The sequence below is a fragment of the Nannobrachium achirus genome (assembly GCF_963921795.1).
Source record: "Nannobrachium achirus genome assembly, chromosome: 7".
In the NCBI taxonomy this organism is placed as follows: domain Eukaryota; kingdom Metazoa; phylum Chordata; class Actinopteri; order Myctophiformes; family Myctophidae; genus Nannobrachium; species Nannobrachium achirus.
Genome location: NC_137816.1, coordinates 64526929 through 64543491, shown reverse-complemented (window position 1 = coordinate 64543491; position 16563 = coordinate 64526929). Strand labels below are relative to the sequence as shown.

The following is a 16563-nucleotide window of genomic DNA, read 5'->3' as shown; positions in this document are numbered from 1 at the left end:
TGGTGTCATTTCCTTTGTACCACAGCACAGTGAGATTTTGAACAGGAGCTATGTGACGGATGTGACATGTGATGGTATATCGCTGCCCCTCGTACATCACAGCAGAGTCCGCATTTGAGCTGATGGTGATGGTGTCTGGAAAGGCTGTAAGACATAAAATGTGTGAAACTATGGCAGAGCCAAGTCTCATTCTGTGCTGTGCAAAGACAATACAATCAAAACTTACTGTAAACAACGACTGGCAGTTTCTTTTCACATTGTGTGTCTCCGTTGATGTAGCATATTGGACTGGGATTGTAATATGTTAGATTTGCCAAAGTCCAAACAACAAGGCTGACGTCCTCCATTAGCAGCGTTCCTCCTTCTTGAGCCTCCCAACCCATTCCTTCATGTGTTTCTGAGGTGGTGCAGTTAACTGAGACGGAAGCACCATGTTTCACCACAACACTGGGAGGGCTCAGCTCAATAGGACAGGATGCATGTATACCTACACAGCCAATGATATTATACAGTTATAGTATTTGCATTCAATATAACCAACCATAAAAGCATAATTTATACTTTGATGTACAATAGTGTGTCGGTCTGTCGCAGATGAGTGATTTTCAAGTGTGAGGAGGAATGAAGTATAAATTAAACTTTACTCGTTTGTACTGAAATGTACCGTTTCGGTCTTTGAAAGTACACAAAATGTATTGAAATTTGTCAAAGTATTGGTGTGTCATTAAGCAATAAGAAGTCATGAATGTATTGCTTCTCAAAGTGGGGTCTGGGGACCCCCAGGGGTCCTTGAGGGAGTTCCAGCGCTATAAAAGCGCTATACCATTTACCATTTATGAACTCACCTGCTGGATCTGGTGTAGTGTAGTGTGTATCCAGGAGGGGCGCTGTGGTTGCGTCTGTATAGCAGAGATATAAATAAAATATCACAGAATGGAGGAAGTTAATACATAATGGGCAATAACAGGAGAGCAACTGTCTGAAGGCACTAACTAGATGTTTAGATGTCGAATGTTCACAGAACATAATGGTAACAAGACCTTGTAAAAAGCATTTTTGTGATGAATCCATTTGGCTTCTTTATTGTACTGCTAATAAAACATTTGATCCTCTTTTTTAAGGCCTTTGAGGCCATTTGAGGCTCTTTTACATTTTTCAAAATAGGCCTTCTAGGACTGTAAAATAAATAAAATAGTCAAACTTAACCTTTTCTTTTTTCCCCCCTAGATCCACAGTTTGTGCAGCAGTGCTTTAGCAGCCACTATAGCCTGCATCTGTTATGAACTCACCTGGTGGAGTAGGATCTGGTGTAGTGTAGTGTGTATCCAGGAGGGGCGCTGTGGTTGCGTCTGTAGAGCAGAGATACAGTATAAGTTTCAGGACAGATACCATCCATCCATCCATCCATCCATCCATCCATCCATCCATCCATCTATCTATCTATTAGACAAATCTTTGTCTGTCTGTCTGTGTGTCTGTGTTTACGTCATTCAATTGGAAAACCCTTTAAAAAATAAGTTGGAGTGTTAACTTGTGTTACATGTTATTGTCGTGTAATGCAATTATAAAAGGGTTCTTGCTACAACGAGGTACAATATACTGTAGGCTTTATTCACAACGAGGTACAATATACTGTAGGCTTTATTCACAACGAGGTACAATATACTGTAGGCTTTATTCATAACGAGGTACAATATACTGTAGGCTTTATTCATAACGAGGTACAATATACTGTAGGCTTTATTCACAACGAGGTACAATATACTGTAGGCTTTATTCACAACGAGGTACAATATACTGTAGGCTTTATTCATAACGAGGTACAATATACTGTAGGCTTTATTCACAACGAGGTACAATATACTGTAGGCTTTATTCACGTGCTGTTTTCACAGACCGGCTCACTTGGAATGTCATTTACAGAACTCCCACAGCGTGCACCATATATGGCATGTCCGGGCAAATGGGCAATACCAACTAAACAATACCAAGGGGCGTCAGGGCTAAACCATTACACAGTGCTTAAAATACATTTCTAGGGCAAAATGAAAAATATTCCACTGGATTGAGACTCCATTTCTTCTAGTTTTTCCACTATTTGTCGTCGCCATCAAGGTGCAAACTCACTACTGCCGCGCAGGTCAGAGGACCGAATTACACAGAGCATGGGTCTCGTTGGGTGTTATTCAACCCTGCGACATCGGAAGCGCTGTTTCGTAAAAACAGTCTTCAACCAGGAAGAGTGTCTCCATCCGATGGAATATTTTTCATTTTGCCCTAGAAATGTATTTTAATCGTGTGGTGGGGGGCTCAGACCGCGTCCACTAAGAAGAGTAAGCTTTCAACCGTCCACTGATACCTTTGGTTTGGTGAGGGGCGAAACAGTTTTTGGTATTTTCGGACCAGACGACGGGTCTTTCCGGATTTGCCAAGGATTTGGGAGGTAGACGAACATAGCGTTAGGGAGAAAGAACTCCACTAACGCTATGGACCACAGCTAATTAAAGAGTATAGCCTACTCTGGAAAAGTTGAGGAAATAAATATAATAGAAATAGTAAAAAACACTATATCTGTATCTGTTATGAACTCACCTGCTGGAGTAGGATCTGGTGTAGTGTAGTGTGTATCCAGGAGGGGCGCTGTGGTTGTGTCTGTATAGCAGAGATATAAATAAAATATCACAGAATGGAGGAAGTTAATATTGGGCAATAACAGGAGAGCAACAGTCTGAAGGCACTAACTAGATGTTTAGATGTCGAATGTTCACATTACATAATGGTAACAAGACCTTGTAAAACGCATTTTTTTGATGAATCCGTTTGGCTTTTGTATCATACTGTTAATAAAACATTTGATCCTCTTTTTAAGGCCTTTGAGGCCATTTGATGCTCTTTAAGTCTGAAAAATAGGCCTTCTGGGATGTCTTTGGACTGTACAATAAATAAAATTGTCAAACCTAACTTTTTCTTTTTTTCCCCCTAGAGCCACAGTTTGTGCAGCAGTGCTTTAGCAGCCACTATAGCCTGCATCTGTTATGAACTCACCTGGTGGAGTAGGATCTGGTGTAGTGTAGTGTGTATCCAGGAGGGGCGCTGTGGTTGCATCTGTATAGCAGAGATATAAGTTTCAGGACAGATACTATCTATCTATCTATCTATCTATCTATCTATCTATCTACCGTAAATCACCAATTAATAGCCCGTGGCAAACTGCCGCCGGGTCTCATATATCCACCGGGGGTCTGACCCCATTTTCCGCAATAAACACCTGTCTCAAATAAGCGCCAGGTTCGTTTAAGCGCCTGGACCGTTATTTGCAATTAATATTATCTTGATATGGTTTTATATAAGAGCCCGGGCCATTATTTGCCATTTATTTTACCTTTGTTTGGTTGTCTTGATATATTTTACCACTTTGCAGTGGTGCGCTGAAAACAGCAAATCTACAAGCTCACAGCACGTTGCAACGCACCGCGCTCGCAGTGCGTTGCTACGGTCATATGTTGCATGACGGTAGTGCGCAGAAAACAGCAAATCTACAAGCTCACAAAAGCTTGCAAAAGAGGCCTTCTGGGATGTCATTGGACTGTAATTAAGAGTATACTCTGGAAAAAGTTGAAAAAATAAATACAATAGAAATAGTAAAAAAAAAAACACTATATCTGTATATCTGTTATGAACTCACCTGCTGGAGTAGGATCTGGTGTAGTGTAGTGTGTATCCAGGAGGGGCACTGTGGTTGCGTCTGTATAGCAGAGATATAAATAAAATATCACAGAATGGAGGAAGTTAATACATAATGGTCAATAACCGGAGAGCAACAGTCTGAAGGCACTAACTAAATGTTTAGATGTCGAATGTTCACATTACATAATGGTAACAAGACCTTGTAAAACACATTTTTGTGATGAATCCGTTTGGCTTTTGTATTGTACTTCTAATAAAACATTTGATCCTCTTTTTAAGGCCTTTGAGGCCATTTGATGCTCTTTAAGTCTGAAAAATAGGCCTTCTGGGATGTCTTTGGACTGTACAATAAATAAAATTGTCAAACCTAACTTGTTCTTTTTTTCCCCTAGATCCACAGTTTGTGCAGCAGTGCTTTAGCAGCCACTATAGCCTGCATCTGTTATGAACTCACCTGGTGGAGTAGGATCTGGTGTAGTGTAGTGTGTATCCAGGAGGGGCGCTGTGGTTTCGTCTGTATAGCAGAGATATAAGTTTCAGGACAGATACAATCTATCTATCTATCTATCTATCTATCTACCTACCGTAAATCACCAATTATTAGCCCGGTGGCAAACTGCCGCCGTGTCTCATATATCCGCCAGGGGGTCTGACCCCATTTTGCGCAAAAAACGCCTGTCTCAAATAAGCGCCAGGTTCGTTTAAGCGCCTGGACCGTTATTTGCAATTAATATTATCTTGATATGGTTTTATATAAGAGCCCGGGCCATTATTTGCCATTTATTTTACCTTTGTTTGGTTGTCTGGTATATTTGCTATTTATTTAACGTAACTGGTAATTTATGTTACATGGCAGTGGTGCGCTGAAAACAGCAAATCTACAAGCTCACAGCACGTTGCAACGCACCGCGCTCGCTGTGCGTTGCTACGGTCATATGTTGCATGACGGTAGTGCGTAACCTGACTGCGCCAGATAGTTGCAGCAGTGCGTAACGCTCTGCCTTACATCTGGGCTCTCTCGGGCAGACTCGATGTAAGGGGCGGGCCATTTTTTGAATTTCTTTAGCAGGTGATTGGATGTGGCCGTCTCTCTATCACAGTGTGGGAGTGCCAACTCCAACCACTCATATTGGCCTGTCTGCATCCACGTGGTCTGCAATCAGACTCTATTGGCTCAGAGCCGCTCAGAGCCCGCCCGTAGCTGCCGCTGATTGGTCCGGCCCGGGGCTTTACGAGCGTTATCAACTCCCACCGAGAGAGCTCAGATGGTAAAGTAGAGCGGTAGCCTACGCACTACTGCCACCATCTGACGAAAGTCAGGTTAGGTAGTGCGCAGAAAACAGCAAATCTACAAGCTCACAAAAGCTTGCAAAAGAGGCATTCTGGGATGTCATTGGACTGTAATTAAGAGTAAATACTCTGGAAAAAGTTGAAAAAATAAATACAATAGAAATAGTAAAAACAAACACTATATCTGTATCTGTTATGAACTCACCTGCTGGAGTAGCATCTGGTGTAGTGTAGTGTGTATCCAGGAGGGGCGCTGTGGTTGTGTCTGTATAGCAGAGATATAAATAAAATATCACAGAATGGAGGACGTTTATACATAATGGGCAATAACAGGAGAGCAACAGTCTGAAGGCACTATAGATGTTTAGATGTTGAATGTTCACAGAACATAATGGTAACAAGACCTTGTAAAAAGCATTTTTGTGATGAATCCGTTTGGCTTTTGTATTGTACTGCTAATAAAACATTTGATCCTCTTTTTAAGGCCTTTGAGGCCATTTGATGCTCTTTAAGTCTGAAAAATAGGCCTTCTGGGATGTCTTTGGACTGTAAAATAAATAAAATTGTCAAACCTAACTTGTTCTTTTTTCCCCCTAGATCCACAGTTTGTGCAGCAGTGCTTTAGCAGCCACTACAGCCTGTATCTGTTATGAACTCACCTGGTGGAGTAGGATCTGGTGTAGTGTAGTGTGTATCCAGGAGGGGCACTGTGGTTGGGTCTGTATAGCAGATATACAGTATAAGTTTCAGGACAGATACTATCCATCCGTCCGTCCGTCCGTCCGTCCGTCCGTCCGTCCGTCTATCTATCTATCTATTAGCCAAATCTTTGTCTGTCTGTCTGTGTGTCTGTGTTTACGTCATTCAATTGGAAAACCCTTTAAATTTTAATTTGGAGTGTTAACTTGTGTTACATGTTATTGTCGTGTAATGCAATTATAAAAGGGTTCTTGCTACAACGAGGTAAAATATACTGTAGGCTTTATTCACAACGAGGTACAATATACTGTAGGCTTTATTCACAACGAGGTACAATATACTGTAGGCTTTATTCACAACGAGGTACAATATACTGTAGGCTTTATTCACAACGAGGTACAATATACTGTAGGCTTTATTCATAACGAGGTACAATATACTGTAGGCTTTATTCACAACGAGGTACAATATACTGTAGGCTTTATTCACAACGAGGTACAATATACTGTAGGCTTTATTCATAACGAGGTACAATATACTGTAGGCTTTATTCATAACGAGGTACAATATACTGTAGGCTTTATTCACAACGAGGTACAATATACTGTAGGCTTTATTCACGTGCTGTTTTCACAGACCGGCTCACTTGGAATGTCATTTACAGAACTCCCACAGCGTGCACCATATATGGCATGTCCGGGCAAATGGGCAATACCAACTAAACAATACCAAGGGGCGTCAGGGCTAAACCATTACACAGTGCTTAAAATACATTTCTAGGGCAAAATGAAAAATATTCCACCGGATTGAGACTCAATTTCTTCTAGTTTTTCCACTATTTGTCGTCGCCATCAAGGTGCCAACTCACTACTGCAGGTCAGAGGTCAGAGGACCGAATTACACAGCGCATTAGTCTCGTTGGGTGTTATTTAACCCTGCGACATCGGAAGCACTGTTTCGTAAAAACAGTCTTCAACCAGGAAGAGTGTCTCCATCCGATGGAATATTTTTCATTTTGCCCTAGAAATGTATTTTAATTGTGTGGTGGGGGGCTCAGACCGCGTCCACTAAGTAGAGTAAGCTTTCAACTGTCCACTGATACCTTTGGTTTGGTGAGGGGCCAAACAGTTTTTGGTATTTTCGGATAGAAATAGTAAAAACCACTATATCTGTATCTGTTATGAACTCACCTGCTGAAGTAGGATCTGGTGTAGTGTAGTGTGTATCCAGGAGGGGCGCTGTGGTTGTGTCTGTATAGCAGAGATATAAATAAAATATCACAGAATGGAGGAAGTTAATACATAATGGGCAATAACACTAACTAGATGTTTAGATGTTGAATGTTCACAGAACATAATGGCAACAAGAATTTTTGTGATGAATCCATTTGGCTTTTTTACCATACTGCTAATAAAACATTTGATCCTCTTTTTTAAGGCCTTTGAGGCCATTTGAGGCTGTTTTAAATTTGGCAAAATAGGCCTTCTAGGACTGTAAAATAAATAAAATAGTCAAACTTAATTTTTCTTTTTTTCCCCCTAGAGCCACAGTTTGTGCAGCAGTGCTTTAGCAGCCACTATAGCCTGTATCTGTTATGAACTCACCTGGTGGAGTAGGATCTGGTGTAGTGTAGTGTGTATCCAGGAGGGGCGCTGTGGTTGCGTCTGTAGAGCAGAGATACAGTATAAGTTTCAGGACAGATACTATCCATCCATCCATCCATCCATCCATCTATCCATCTATCTATCTATTAGCCAAATCTTTGTCTGTCTGTGTCTGTGTTTACGTCATTCAATTGGAAAACCCTTTAAATTTTAATTTGGAGTGTTAACTTGTGTTACATGTTATTGTCGTGTAATGCAATTATAAAAGGGTTCTTGCTACAACGAGGTACAATATACTGTAGGCTTTATTCACAACGAGGTACAATATACTGTAGGCTTTATTCACAACGAGGTACAATATACTGTAGGCTTTATTCACCTGCTGTTTTCACAGACCGGCTCACTTGGAATGTCATTTACAGAACTCCCACAGCGTGCACCATATATGGCATGTCCGTGAAAATGGGCAATACCAACTAAACAATACCAAGGGGTGTTCGGGGCTAAACCATTACACAGTGCTTAAAATACATTTCTAGGGCAAAATGAAAAATATTCCACCGGATTGAGACTCCATTTCTTCTAGTTTTTCCACTATTTGTCGTCGCCATCAAGGTGCCAACTCACTACTGCAGGTCAGAGGTCAGAGGACCGAATTACACAGAGCATTAGTCTCGTTGGGTGTTATTTAACCCTGCGACATCGGAAGCACTGTTTCGTAAAAACAGTCTTCAACCAGGAAGAGTGTCTCCATCCGATGGAATATTTTTCATTTTGCCCAAGAAATGTATTTTAATTGTGTGGTGGGGGGCTCAGACCGCGTCCACTAAGTAGAGTAAGCTTTCAACTGTCCACTGATACCTTTGGTTTGGTGAGGGGCCAAACAGTTTTTTGTTATTTTTGGATAGAAATAGTAAAAACCACTATATCTGTATCTGTTATGAACTCACCTGCTGGAGTAGGATCTGGTGTAGTGTAGTGTGTATCCAGGAGGGGCGCTGTGGTTGCGTCTGTATAGCAGAGATATAAATAAAATATCACAGAATGGAGGAAGTTAATACATAATGGGCAATAACAGGAGAGCAACAGTCTGAAGGCACCAACTAGATGTTTAGATGTTGAATGTTCACAGAACATAATGGTAACAAGCTTTTTTGTGATGAATCCATTTGGCTTCTTTATACTGCTAATAAAACATTTGATCCTCTTTTTTAAGGCCTTTGAGGCCATTTGAGGCTCTTTTAAATTTGGCAAAATAGGCCTTCTAGGACTGTAAAATAAATAAAATAGTCAAACTTAACCTTTTCTTTTTTTCCCCCTAGATCCACAGTTTGTGCAGCAGTACTTTAGCAGCCACTATAGCCTTCATCTGTTATGAACTCACCTGGTGGAGTAGGATCTGGTGTAGTGTATTGTGTATCCAGGAGGGGCGCTGTGGTTGCATCTGTATAGCAGAGATACAGTATAAGTTTCAGGACAGATACTATCTAAAATCTATCTATCTATCTATCTATTAGCCAAATCTTTGTCTGTCTGTCTGTGTTTACTTCATTCAATGGGAAAACCCTTTAAGCAATTATAAAAGGGTTCTTGCTACAACGAGGTACAATATACTGTAGGCTTTATTCACGTGCTGTTTTCACAGACCGGCTCACTTGGAATGTCATTTACAGAACTCCCACAGCGTGCACCATATATGGCATGTCCGGGCAAATGGGCAATACCAACTAAACAATACCAAGGGGCGTCAGGGCTAAACCATTACACAGTGCTTAAAATACATTTCTAGGGCAAAATGAAAAATATTCCACCGGATTGAGACTCCATTTCTTCTAGTTTTTCCACTATTTGTCGTCGCCATCAAGGTGCCAACTCACTACTGCCGCGCAGGTCAGAGGACCGAATTACACAGAGCATTAGTCTCGTTGGGTGTTATTCAACCCTGCGACATCGGAAGCGCTGTTTCGTAAAAACAGTCTTCAACCAGGAAGAGTGTCTCCATCCGATGGAATATTTTTCATTTTGCCCTAGAAATGTATTTTAATTGTGTGGTGGGGGCTCAGACCGCGTCCACTAAGTAGAGTAAGCTTTCAACTGTCCACTGATACCTTTGGTTTGGTGAGGGGCCAACGACGGGTCTGTCTGGATTTGCCAAGGATTTGGGAGGTAGACGAACATAGCGTTAGGGAGAACTCCACTAACGCTATGGACCAGAGCTAATTAAGAGTATACTCTGGAAAAAGTTGAGAAAATAAAATAATAGAAATAGTAAAAAACACTATATCTGTATCTGTTATGAACTCACCTGCTGGAGTAGCATCTGGTGTAGTGTAGTGTGTATCCAGGAGGGGCGCTGTGGTTGTGTCTGTATAGCAGAGATATAAATAAAATATCACAGAATGGAGGAAGTTAATACATAATGGGCAATAACAGGAGAGCAACAGTCTGAAGGCACCAACTAGATGTTTAGATGTTGAATGTTCACAGAACATAATGGTAACAAGCATTTTTGTGATGAATCCATTTGGCTTTTTTTTTATCATACTGCTAATAAAACATTTGATCCTCTTTTTTAAGGCCTTTGAGGCCATTTGAGGCTCTTTTAAGTTCTGCAAAATAGGCCTTCTAGGACTGTAAAATAAATAAAATAGTCAAACTTAACCTTTTCTTTTTTTTCCCCCTAGAGCCACAGTTTGTGCAGCAGTGGTTTAGCAGCCAATATAGCCTGTATCTGTTATGAACTCACCAGGTGGAGTAGGATCTGGTGTAGTGTAGTGTGTATCCAGGAGGGGCGCTGTGGTTGTGTCTGTATAGCAGATATACAGTATAAGTTTCTGGACAGATACTATCTAAAAATCTATCTACCGGTATCTATCTATCTATTAGCCAAATCTTTGTCTGTCTGTCTCTGTTTACGTCATTCAATGGAAAAACCCTTTAAGCAATTATAAAAGGGTTCTTGCTACAACGAGGTACAATATACTGTAGGTGTTTTCACAGACCGGCTCACTTGGAATGTCATTTACAGAACTCCCAAAGTGTGCACCATATATGGCATGTCCGGGCAAATGTGCAATACCAACTAAAATATAAGTGCCCTTTTTTCACATAAGCCCCCCCCCCCCCCCCCTGTCTGTGCACGCCCCTAGCAACAACAGTAAAGCAAGTTTGCGGCCTGGCAGAGATATGCATTCCGTCCTTTTCTTCTTCTTTGTCTGCAAATAGTGCAAAAGAGGCGTACTGGGATGTCATTGGACTGTAATTAAGAGTTAGCTCTGGTCCATAGCTTTAGTATATGTTCGTCTACCCCCCAAAATCCTTGACAAATCCGAAAAGAAGTCTGGTCCGAAAATAACAAAAACGTGTTCGCCCCTCACCAAACCAAAGGTATCAGTGGACAGTTGAAAGCTTACTCTACTTAGTGGATGCGGTCTGAGCCCCCCACCACACGATTAAAATATATTTCTAGGGCAAAATGAAAAATATTCCACCGGATTGAGACTCCATTTCTTCTAGTTTTTCCACTATTTGTCGTCGCCATCAAGATGCCAACTCCCTACTGCCGCGCAGGTCAGAGGACCGAATTACACAGAGCATTAGTCTCGTTGGGTGTTATTTAACCCTGCGACATCGGAAGCGCTGTTTCGTAAAAACAGTCTTCAACCAGGAAGAGTGTCTCCATCAGGTGGAATTTTTTTTTAATTTTGCCCTAGAAATGTATTTTAATCGTGTGGTGGGGGGCTCAGACCACGTCCACTAAGTAGAGTAAGCTTTCAACTGTCCACTGATACCTTTGGTTTGGTGAGGGGCGAAACAGTATTTGTTATTTTCGGACATGACGATGGGTCTTTCCGGATTTGCCAAGGATTTGGGAGGTTGACGAACATAGCGTTAGGGAGAACTCCACTAACGCTATGGACCTAATTAGAGTATATTCTGGAAAAAGTTGAGAAAAAAAAATACAATAGAAATAGTAAAAAACACTATATCTGTATCTGTTATGAACTCACCTGCTAGAGTAGGATCTGGTGTAGTGTAGTGTGTATCCAGGAAGGGCGCTGTTGCGTCTGTATAGCAGAGATATAAATAAAATACCACAGAATGGAGGAAGTTAATATTGGGCAATAACAGGAGAGCAACAGTCTGAAGGCACCAACTAGATGTTTAGATGTTGAATGTTCACAGAACATAATGGTAACAAGACCTTGTAAAAAGCATTTTTGTGATGAATCCATTTTGCTTTTTTTTTTATCATACTGCTAATAAAACATTTGATCCTCTTTTTTAAGGCCTTTGAGGCCATTTGAGGCTCTTTTAAAGTCTGCAAAATAGGCCTTTAGGACTGTAAAATAAATAAAATAGTCAAACTTAACCTTTTCTTTTTTTCCCCCCTAGAGCCACAGTTTGTGCAGCAGTGGTTTAGCAGCCACTATAGCCTGTATCTGTTATGAACTCACCTGGTGGAGTAGGATCTGGTGTAGTGTATTGTGTATCCAGGAGGGGCGCTGTGGTTGCGTCTGTATAGCAGATATACAGTATAAGTTTCAGGACAGATACTATCTAAAAATCTATCTATTTATCTATCTATTAGCCAAATCTTTGTCTGTCTTTCTGTGTTTACTTCATTCAATGGGAAAACCCTTTAAGCAATTATAAAAGGGTTCTTGCTACAACGAGGTACAATATAATGTAGGCTTTATTCACGTGCTGTTTTCACAGACCGGCTCACTTGGAATGTCATTTACAGAACTCCCACAGCGTGCACCATATATGGCATGTCCGGGCAAATGGGCAATACCAACTAAACAATACCAAGGGGCGTCAGGGCTAAACCATTACACAGTGCTTAAAATACATTTCTAGGGCAAAATGAAAAATATTCCACCGGATTGAGACTCAATTTCTTCTAGTTTTTCCACTATTTGTCGTCGCCATCAAGGTGCCAACTCACTACTGCCGCGCAGGTCAGAGGACCGAATTACACAGAGCATTAGTCTCGTTGGGTGTTATTCAACCCTGCGACATCGGAAGCGCTCTTTCGTAAAAACAGTCTTCAACCAGGAAGAGTGTCTCCATCCGATGGAATATTTTTCATTTTGCCCTAGAAATGTATTTTAATCGTGTGGTGGGGGGCTCAGACCGCTTTCAACTGTCCACTGATACCTTTGGTTTGGTGAGGGGCCAAACAGTTTTTGGTATTTTCGGACCAGACGGGTCTGTCCGGATTTGCCAAGGATTTGGGAGGTAGACAAACATAGCGTTAGGGAGAACATCACTAACGCTATGGAACAGAGCTAATTAAGAGTATAATATATACTCTGAAAAAAGTTTTTTTTTTAAAAAAGAAAAAAAAAGAAAAAAGAAAATACAATAGAAATAGTAAAAACCACTATATCTGTATCTGTTATGAACTCACCTGGTGGAGTAGGATCTGGTGTAGTGTAGTGTGTATCCAGGAGGGGCGCTGTGGTTGCGTCTGTAGAGCAGAGATATAAGTTTCAGGACAGATACTATCTATCTATCTATCTATCTATCTATCTATCTATCTATCTATTAGCCAAATCTTTGTCTGTCTGTCTGTCTGTCTGTCTGTCTGTCTGTCTGTCTGTCTGTCTGTCTGTCTGTCTGTCTGTCTGTGATTACGCCATTCAATGGGAAAACCATTAAAAAAACACAGGGTGACATCATCCAATGGGAAAACCCTTGAAATAACACAGATTGACATCATCAACTGGGTGATGACGTTACTATCATCAACAGCCAATGAGGGACCAGCATTCTTGGTGACGTCAACAAGTGCGGCCTGATATAAAGTACAAGGTATAAATTAGCCAAATCTAAGTATGTCTGTGTTTGTCTGTGTGTCTGTGTGTGTGTATGCCCAATAGCCAATCACGGGCTTCGGGCCATGGGCCATGCCTGTAGCCAATCAGGGATGGGGAGAAGGTGATGTCATAATATCAATGCATACATAAGGGCCACTAGAGGGGCTGTCGATGCCCCCCCCCCCCCTCAAAGTGTCTGTCCACGCCCCTGGCAACAACAGTAAAGCAAGTTTGTGGCCTGGCGTAGATATGCATTCCTTCATTTTCTTCTTCTTTTTAAGGCTGCAAATTGTGCAAAAGAGGGCTTCTGGGAAGTCATTGGACTGTAATAAAGAGTATATATATACTCTGGAAAAAGTTGAAAAAATAAATACAATAGAAATAGTAAAAAAACACTATAGCTGTATCTGTTATGAACTCACCTGCTGGAGTAGGATCTGGTGCAGTGTAGTGTGTATCCAGGAGGGGCGCTGTGGTTGCGTCTGTATAGCAGAGATATAAATAAAATATCACAGAATGGAGGAAGTTAATACATAATGGGCAATAACAGGAGAGCAACAGTCTGAAAGGTACTAACTAGATGTTTAGATGTTGAATGTTCACAGAACATAATGGTAACAAGACCTTGTAAAAAGCATTTTTGTGATGAATCCATTTGGCTTTTGTATCGTACTGCTAATAAAACATTTGATCCTCTTTTTAAGGCCATGGAGGCCATTTGAGGCTCTTTAACACTTTGCAAGCCACGGGGAGCCACTTAATATTAAAACCGTAATATACCGTACATCATCTGTACTAAAATTTGCCGGAAAAAACAAACCGTCTTTTTCCGTACTAGGTCATTAAAAATGAAATAAGTGATAATGATCGAAAAAAAACGATCGCTATAGCCTTTCTCCGTCTCACCACCGGTCTAACCAATAGCATGATTCTTCTCTGCGCATGCACTGGAAGTGCTTTTGATCGCTTCGGGGGCAGATTAGCCTTCTAGCCATTGACTTACAGTGTGGACGTTAGCGCTAGCATAGCCGTTGTCCTAGCGGCTAGGCTAATGAAAGTTCTTCCGTGGATTATTATTATGGAGATGATCTCATGCGGCCACATTGATGCACACGGATCGCGCACGCGAAACGCACGGGGAGAAGACAACTCGGCCAAAATCCCCACTATATATGCCAATGCAGATCGAGCTACTTCTGGTGAGTTTTAACCGGGGGGATTGACGGAGGAGAAAAAAATAATGCAGCCATCCTAGAAGGCACGCGTTGTTGTTGATGTTTGTAATCATAATATTATGTCTCAGATCATAATACAATGATAGAAATTTCCGGCTAGTCCACAACAAGCCATTCTGGGCCGGCTGGGGAAGTGTTAAGTCTGAAAAATAGGCCTTCTGGGATGTCATTGGACTGTAAAATAAATAAAATTGTCAAACCTAACTTTTTCTTCTTCCCCCCCTAGAGCCACAGTTTGTGCAGCAGTGCTTTAGCAGCCACTATAGCCTGTATCTGTTATGAACTCACCTGGTGTAGGATCTGGTGTAGTGTAGTGTGTATCCAGGAGGGGCGCTGTGGTTGCATCTGTATAGCAGATATACAGTATAAGTTTCAGGACAGATACTATCTATCTATCTATCTATCTATCTATCTATCTATCTACAGTATATCTATCTATCTATCTATCTATCTATCTATCTATCTATCTATCTATCTATCTACGGTTGTGCTCAAAATTATTCGACCCCTCTGCAAATCTGGTTTATTGGCTAAATTCACAAACTGACAACTGAATGAAATAAATCAATCAATCATACAAGAACAATGTAAATAGCTCCAAAGTAACATTTGTTGTGTTTTTTGTATCTATTAGCTGCATCTTTGTCTGTGTGTCTGTGTTTACGTCATCCAATGGGAACACCCTTTAAAAAACACAGGGTGACATCATCCAATGGGAAAACCCTTGAAATATCACACAGTGACGTCATCAACTGGGTGATGATGTCACCATCATCAACAGCCAATGAGGGACCAGCATTCTTGATGACGTCAACAAGTGCAGCCTGATATAGAGTACAAGGTATAAATTAGCCAGATCTAAGTATGTCTGTGTTTGTGTTACTGTGTGTATGCCCAAAGCCAATCACAGGCTTCGGGCCATGGGCTATGGGCCTGTAGCCAATCAGAGAGGGGGAAAGGGTGACATCATAATACCGGCCATTCCCGAGCTGGTGGAGGAGTTTGGGGAAAGTGGGCAGTAGGAATCCCTGTCTGCATACCACACTGAAAACAGGCACCATAACTATATGGTTGCATTGGCAAATATTTTCACAATTACCTAACAATTAAATTGAGACAAAGTAGAGGCCATTGTGCTACTCTCACTTTAACTCAACCTCTGCCAAAAAAATACCCCTTTGTACCCCTTCTCTGCCATGCCCGTAGAACCCGGAGATTTAATAAGCTTTAATTAAAAAAAAAAGTTTTATCGAAGCGGAACTAAAATAGGCCGGAACTAATGCTCCGTGATCGGTTTCTACACGGACACATTATTGAGCGGACCACTTATCATTGAGGCCGTGAACCGGAAGCGGATGGTCCGTCGTCTATTTTGGCCCGTTAGCTTTCTGTATAAACTCCGCGGCTTACAGATGGAGAACGGATTGATCAATTGAAAAAAATTCAACGGATTTGAGAAGCTGATGGAATACGCGAACACACGATGTGTCCGATCACGCACGATGGGAACTGGATGAGCGCCCACGTTAACGGGTAGGAGAAGCCGGCAGTGAAAGACATAGAGAAATCTCCAGGCTCTACGGCCGTAAACTACGAATGAGTTAACAGAAAAAGGGCCATAAGAACAGGAAAAGAAAGAAAGAAAGAAAGAAAGAAAGAAAGAAGATATGACATCCATTCTTACCTGTAGGCCTACAGATCACACCAGCATCCTCATCATGACCGCAGTCATTACGACCAAATCCAATGTGTGAGCACTGAGTTAGAGACCTTTCACTTCCTAAACAACGCACATCATCCATCCAGATTGGACCATTCCCTTGGCCAAAACGTGCACCACCAGGAGCACTCCATGCTGTCCCACAGCTCAGCTCTCTGCAAACCACCTCAGCATCTTTCAGGCCCCAGCGGTCGTCACAGACTGTTCCCCATCTGTTGTTGTGATAGATCTCCACCCTGCCAGAGCACCGTCCACCACCATCCACCAGCCTCACTAAACCTGAACAACAAAAAAATCACACCCAGAAGTGAAGTGAGCGGTGCTAAGTGAGTAGAGCACTGCCACGCCTGCATCTGTTGAACTCACCGCTGTGGTTGCGTCTGTATAGCAGAGATATGAGTTTCACAACAACAAGTAGGTCGGGAGTGGCTTATTGTCGGTATCAGCCGGTAACACGCGGGAGTCTGTCCCCGTTACAATGCGCTAGACCCCTGGGAGATGGA

General features: G+C 41.7%; 2 protein-coding genes across 11 annotated transcripts in view; both read right to left on the bottom strand.

Moving 5' to 3' along the window:
• Positions 1 to 233: 233 nt before the first annotated feature.
• LOC308288173 (uncharacterized protein) lies at positions 234 to 7337 on the bottom strand. Its single transcript, XM_080729533.1, has 11 exons — positions 7281 to 7337; positions 6867 to 6926; positions 5637 to 5696; positions 5183 to 5242; positions 4142 to 4201; positions 3686 to 3745; positions 3046 to 3105; positions 2593 to 2652; positions 1290 to 1349; positions 846 to 899; positions 234 to 487 (listed from the first exon to the last, which is right to left on the bottom strand). The coding sequence occupies exons 4-11, from the start codon at positions 5195 to 5197 to the stop codon at positions 458 to 460; spliced, it is 399 nt and encodes a 132-aa protein (XP_080585659.1). The 5' UTR covers positions 5198 to 5242; positions 5637 to 5696; positions 6867 to 6926; positions 7281 to 7337; the 3' UTR covers positions 234 to 457.
• Positions 7338 to 16149: 8812 nt separating this feature from the next.
• Positions 16150 to 16563, bottom strand: part of LOC308288170 (scavenger receptor cysteine-rich domain-containing protein DMBT1-like) — a 47225-nt gene continuing 46811 nt past the window's right edge. For all 10 annotated transcript variants that reach the window (XM_080729520.1, XM_080729522.1, XM_080729523.1 and 7 more), the window contains one exon: positions 16150 to 16339. The gene's annotated coding sequence lies outside the window, so the exon portion shown is untranslated. The remainder of the gene's footprint in view (positions 16340 to 16563) is intronic.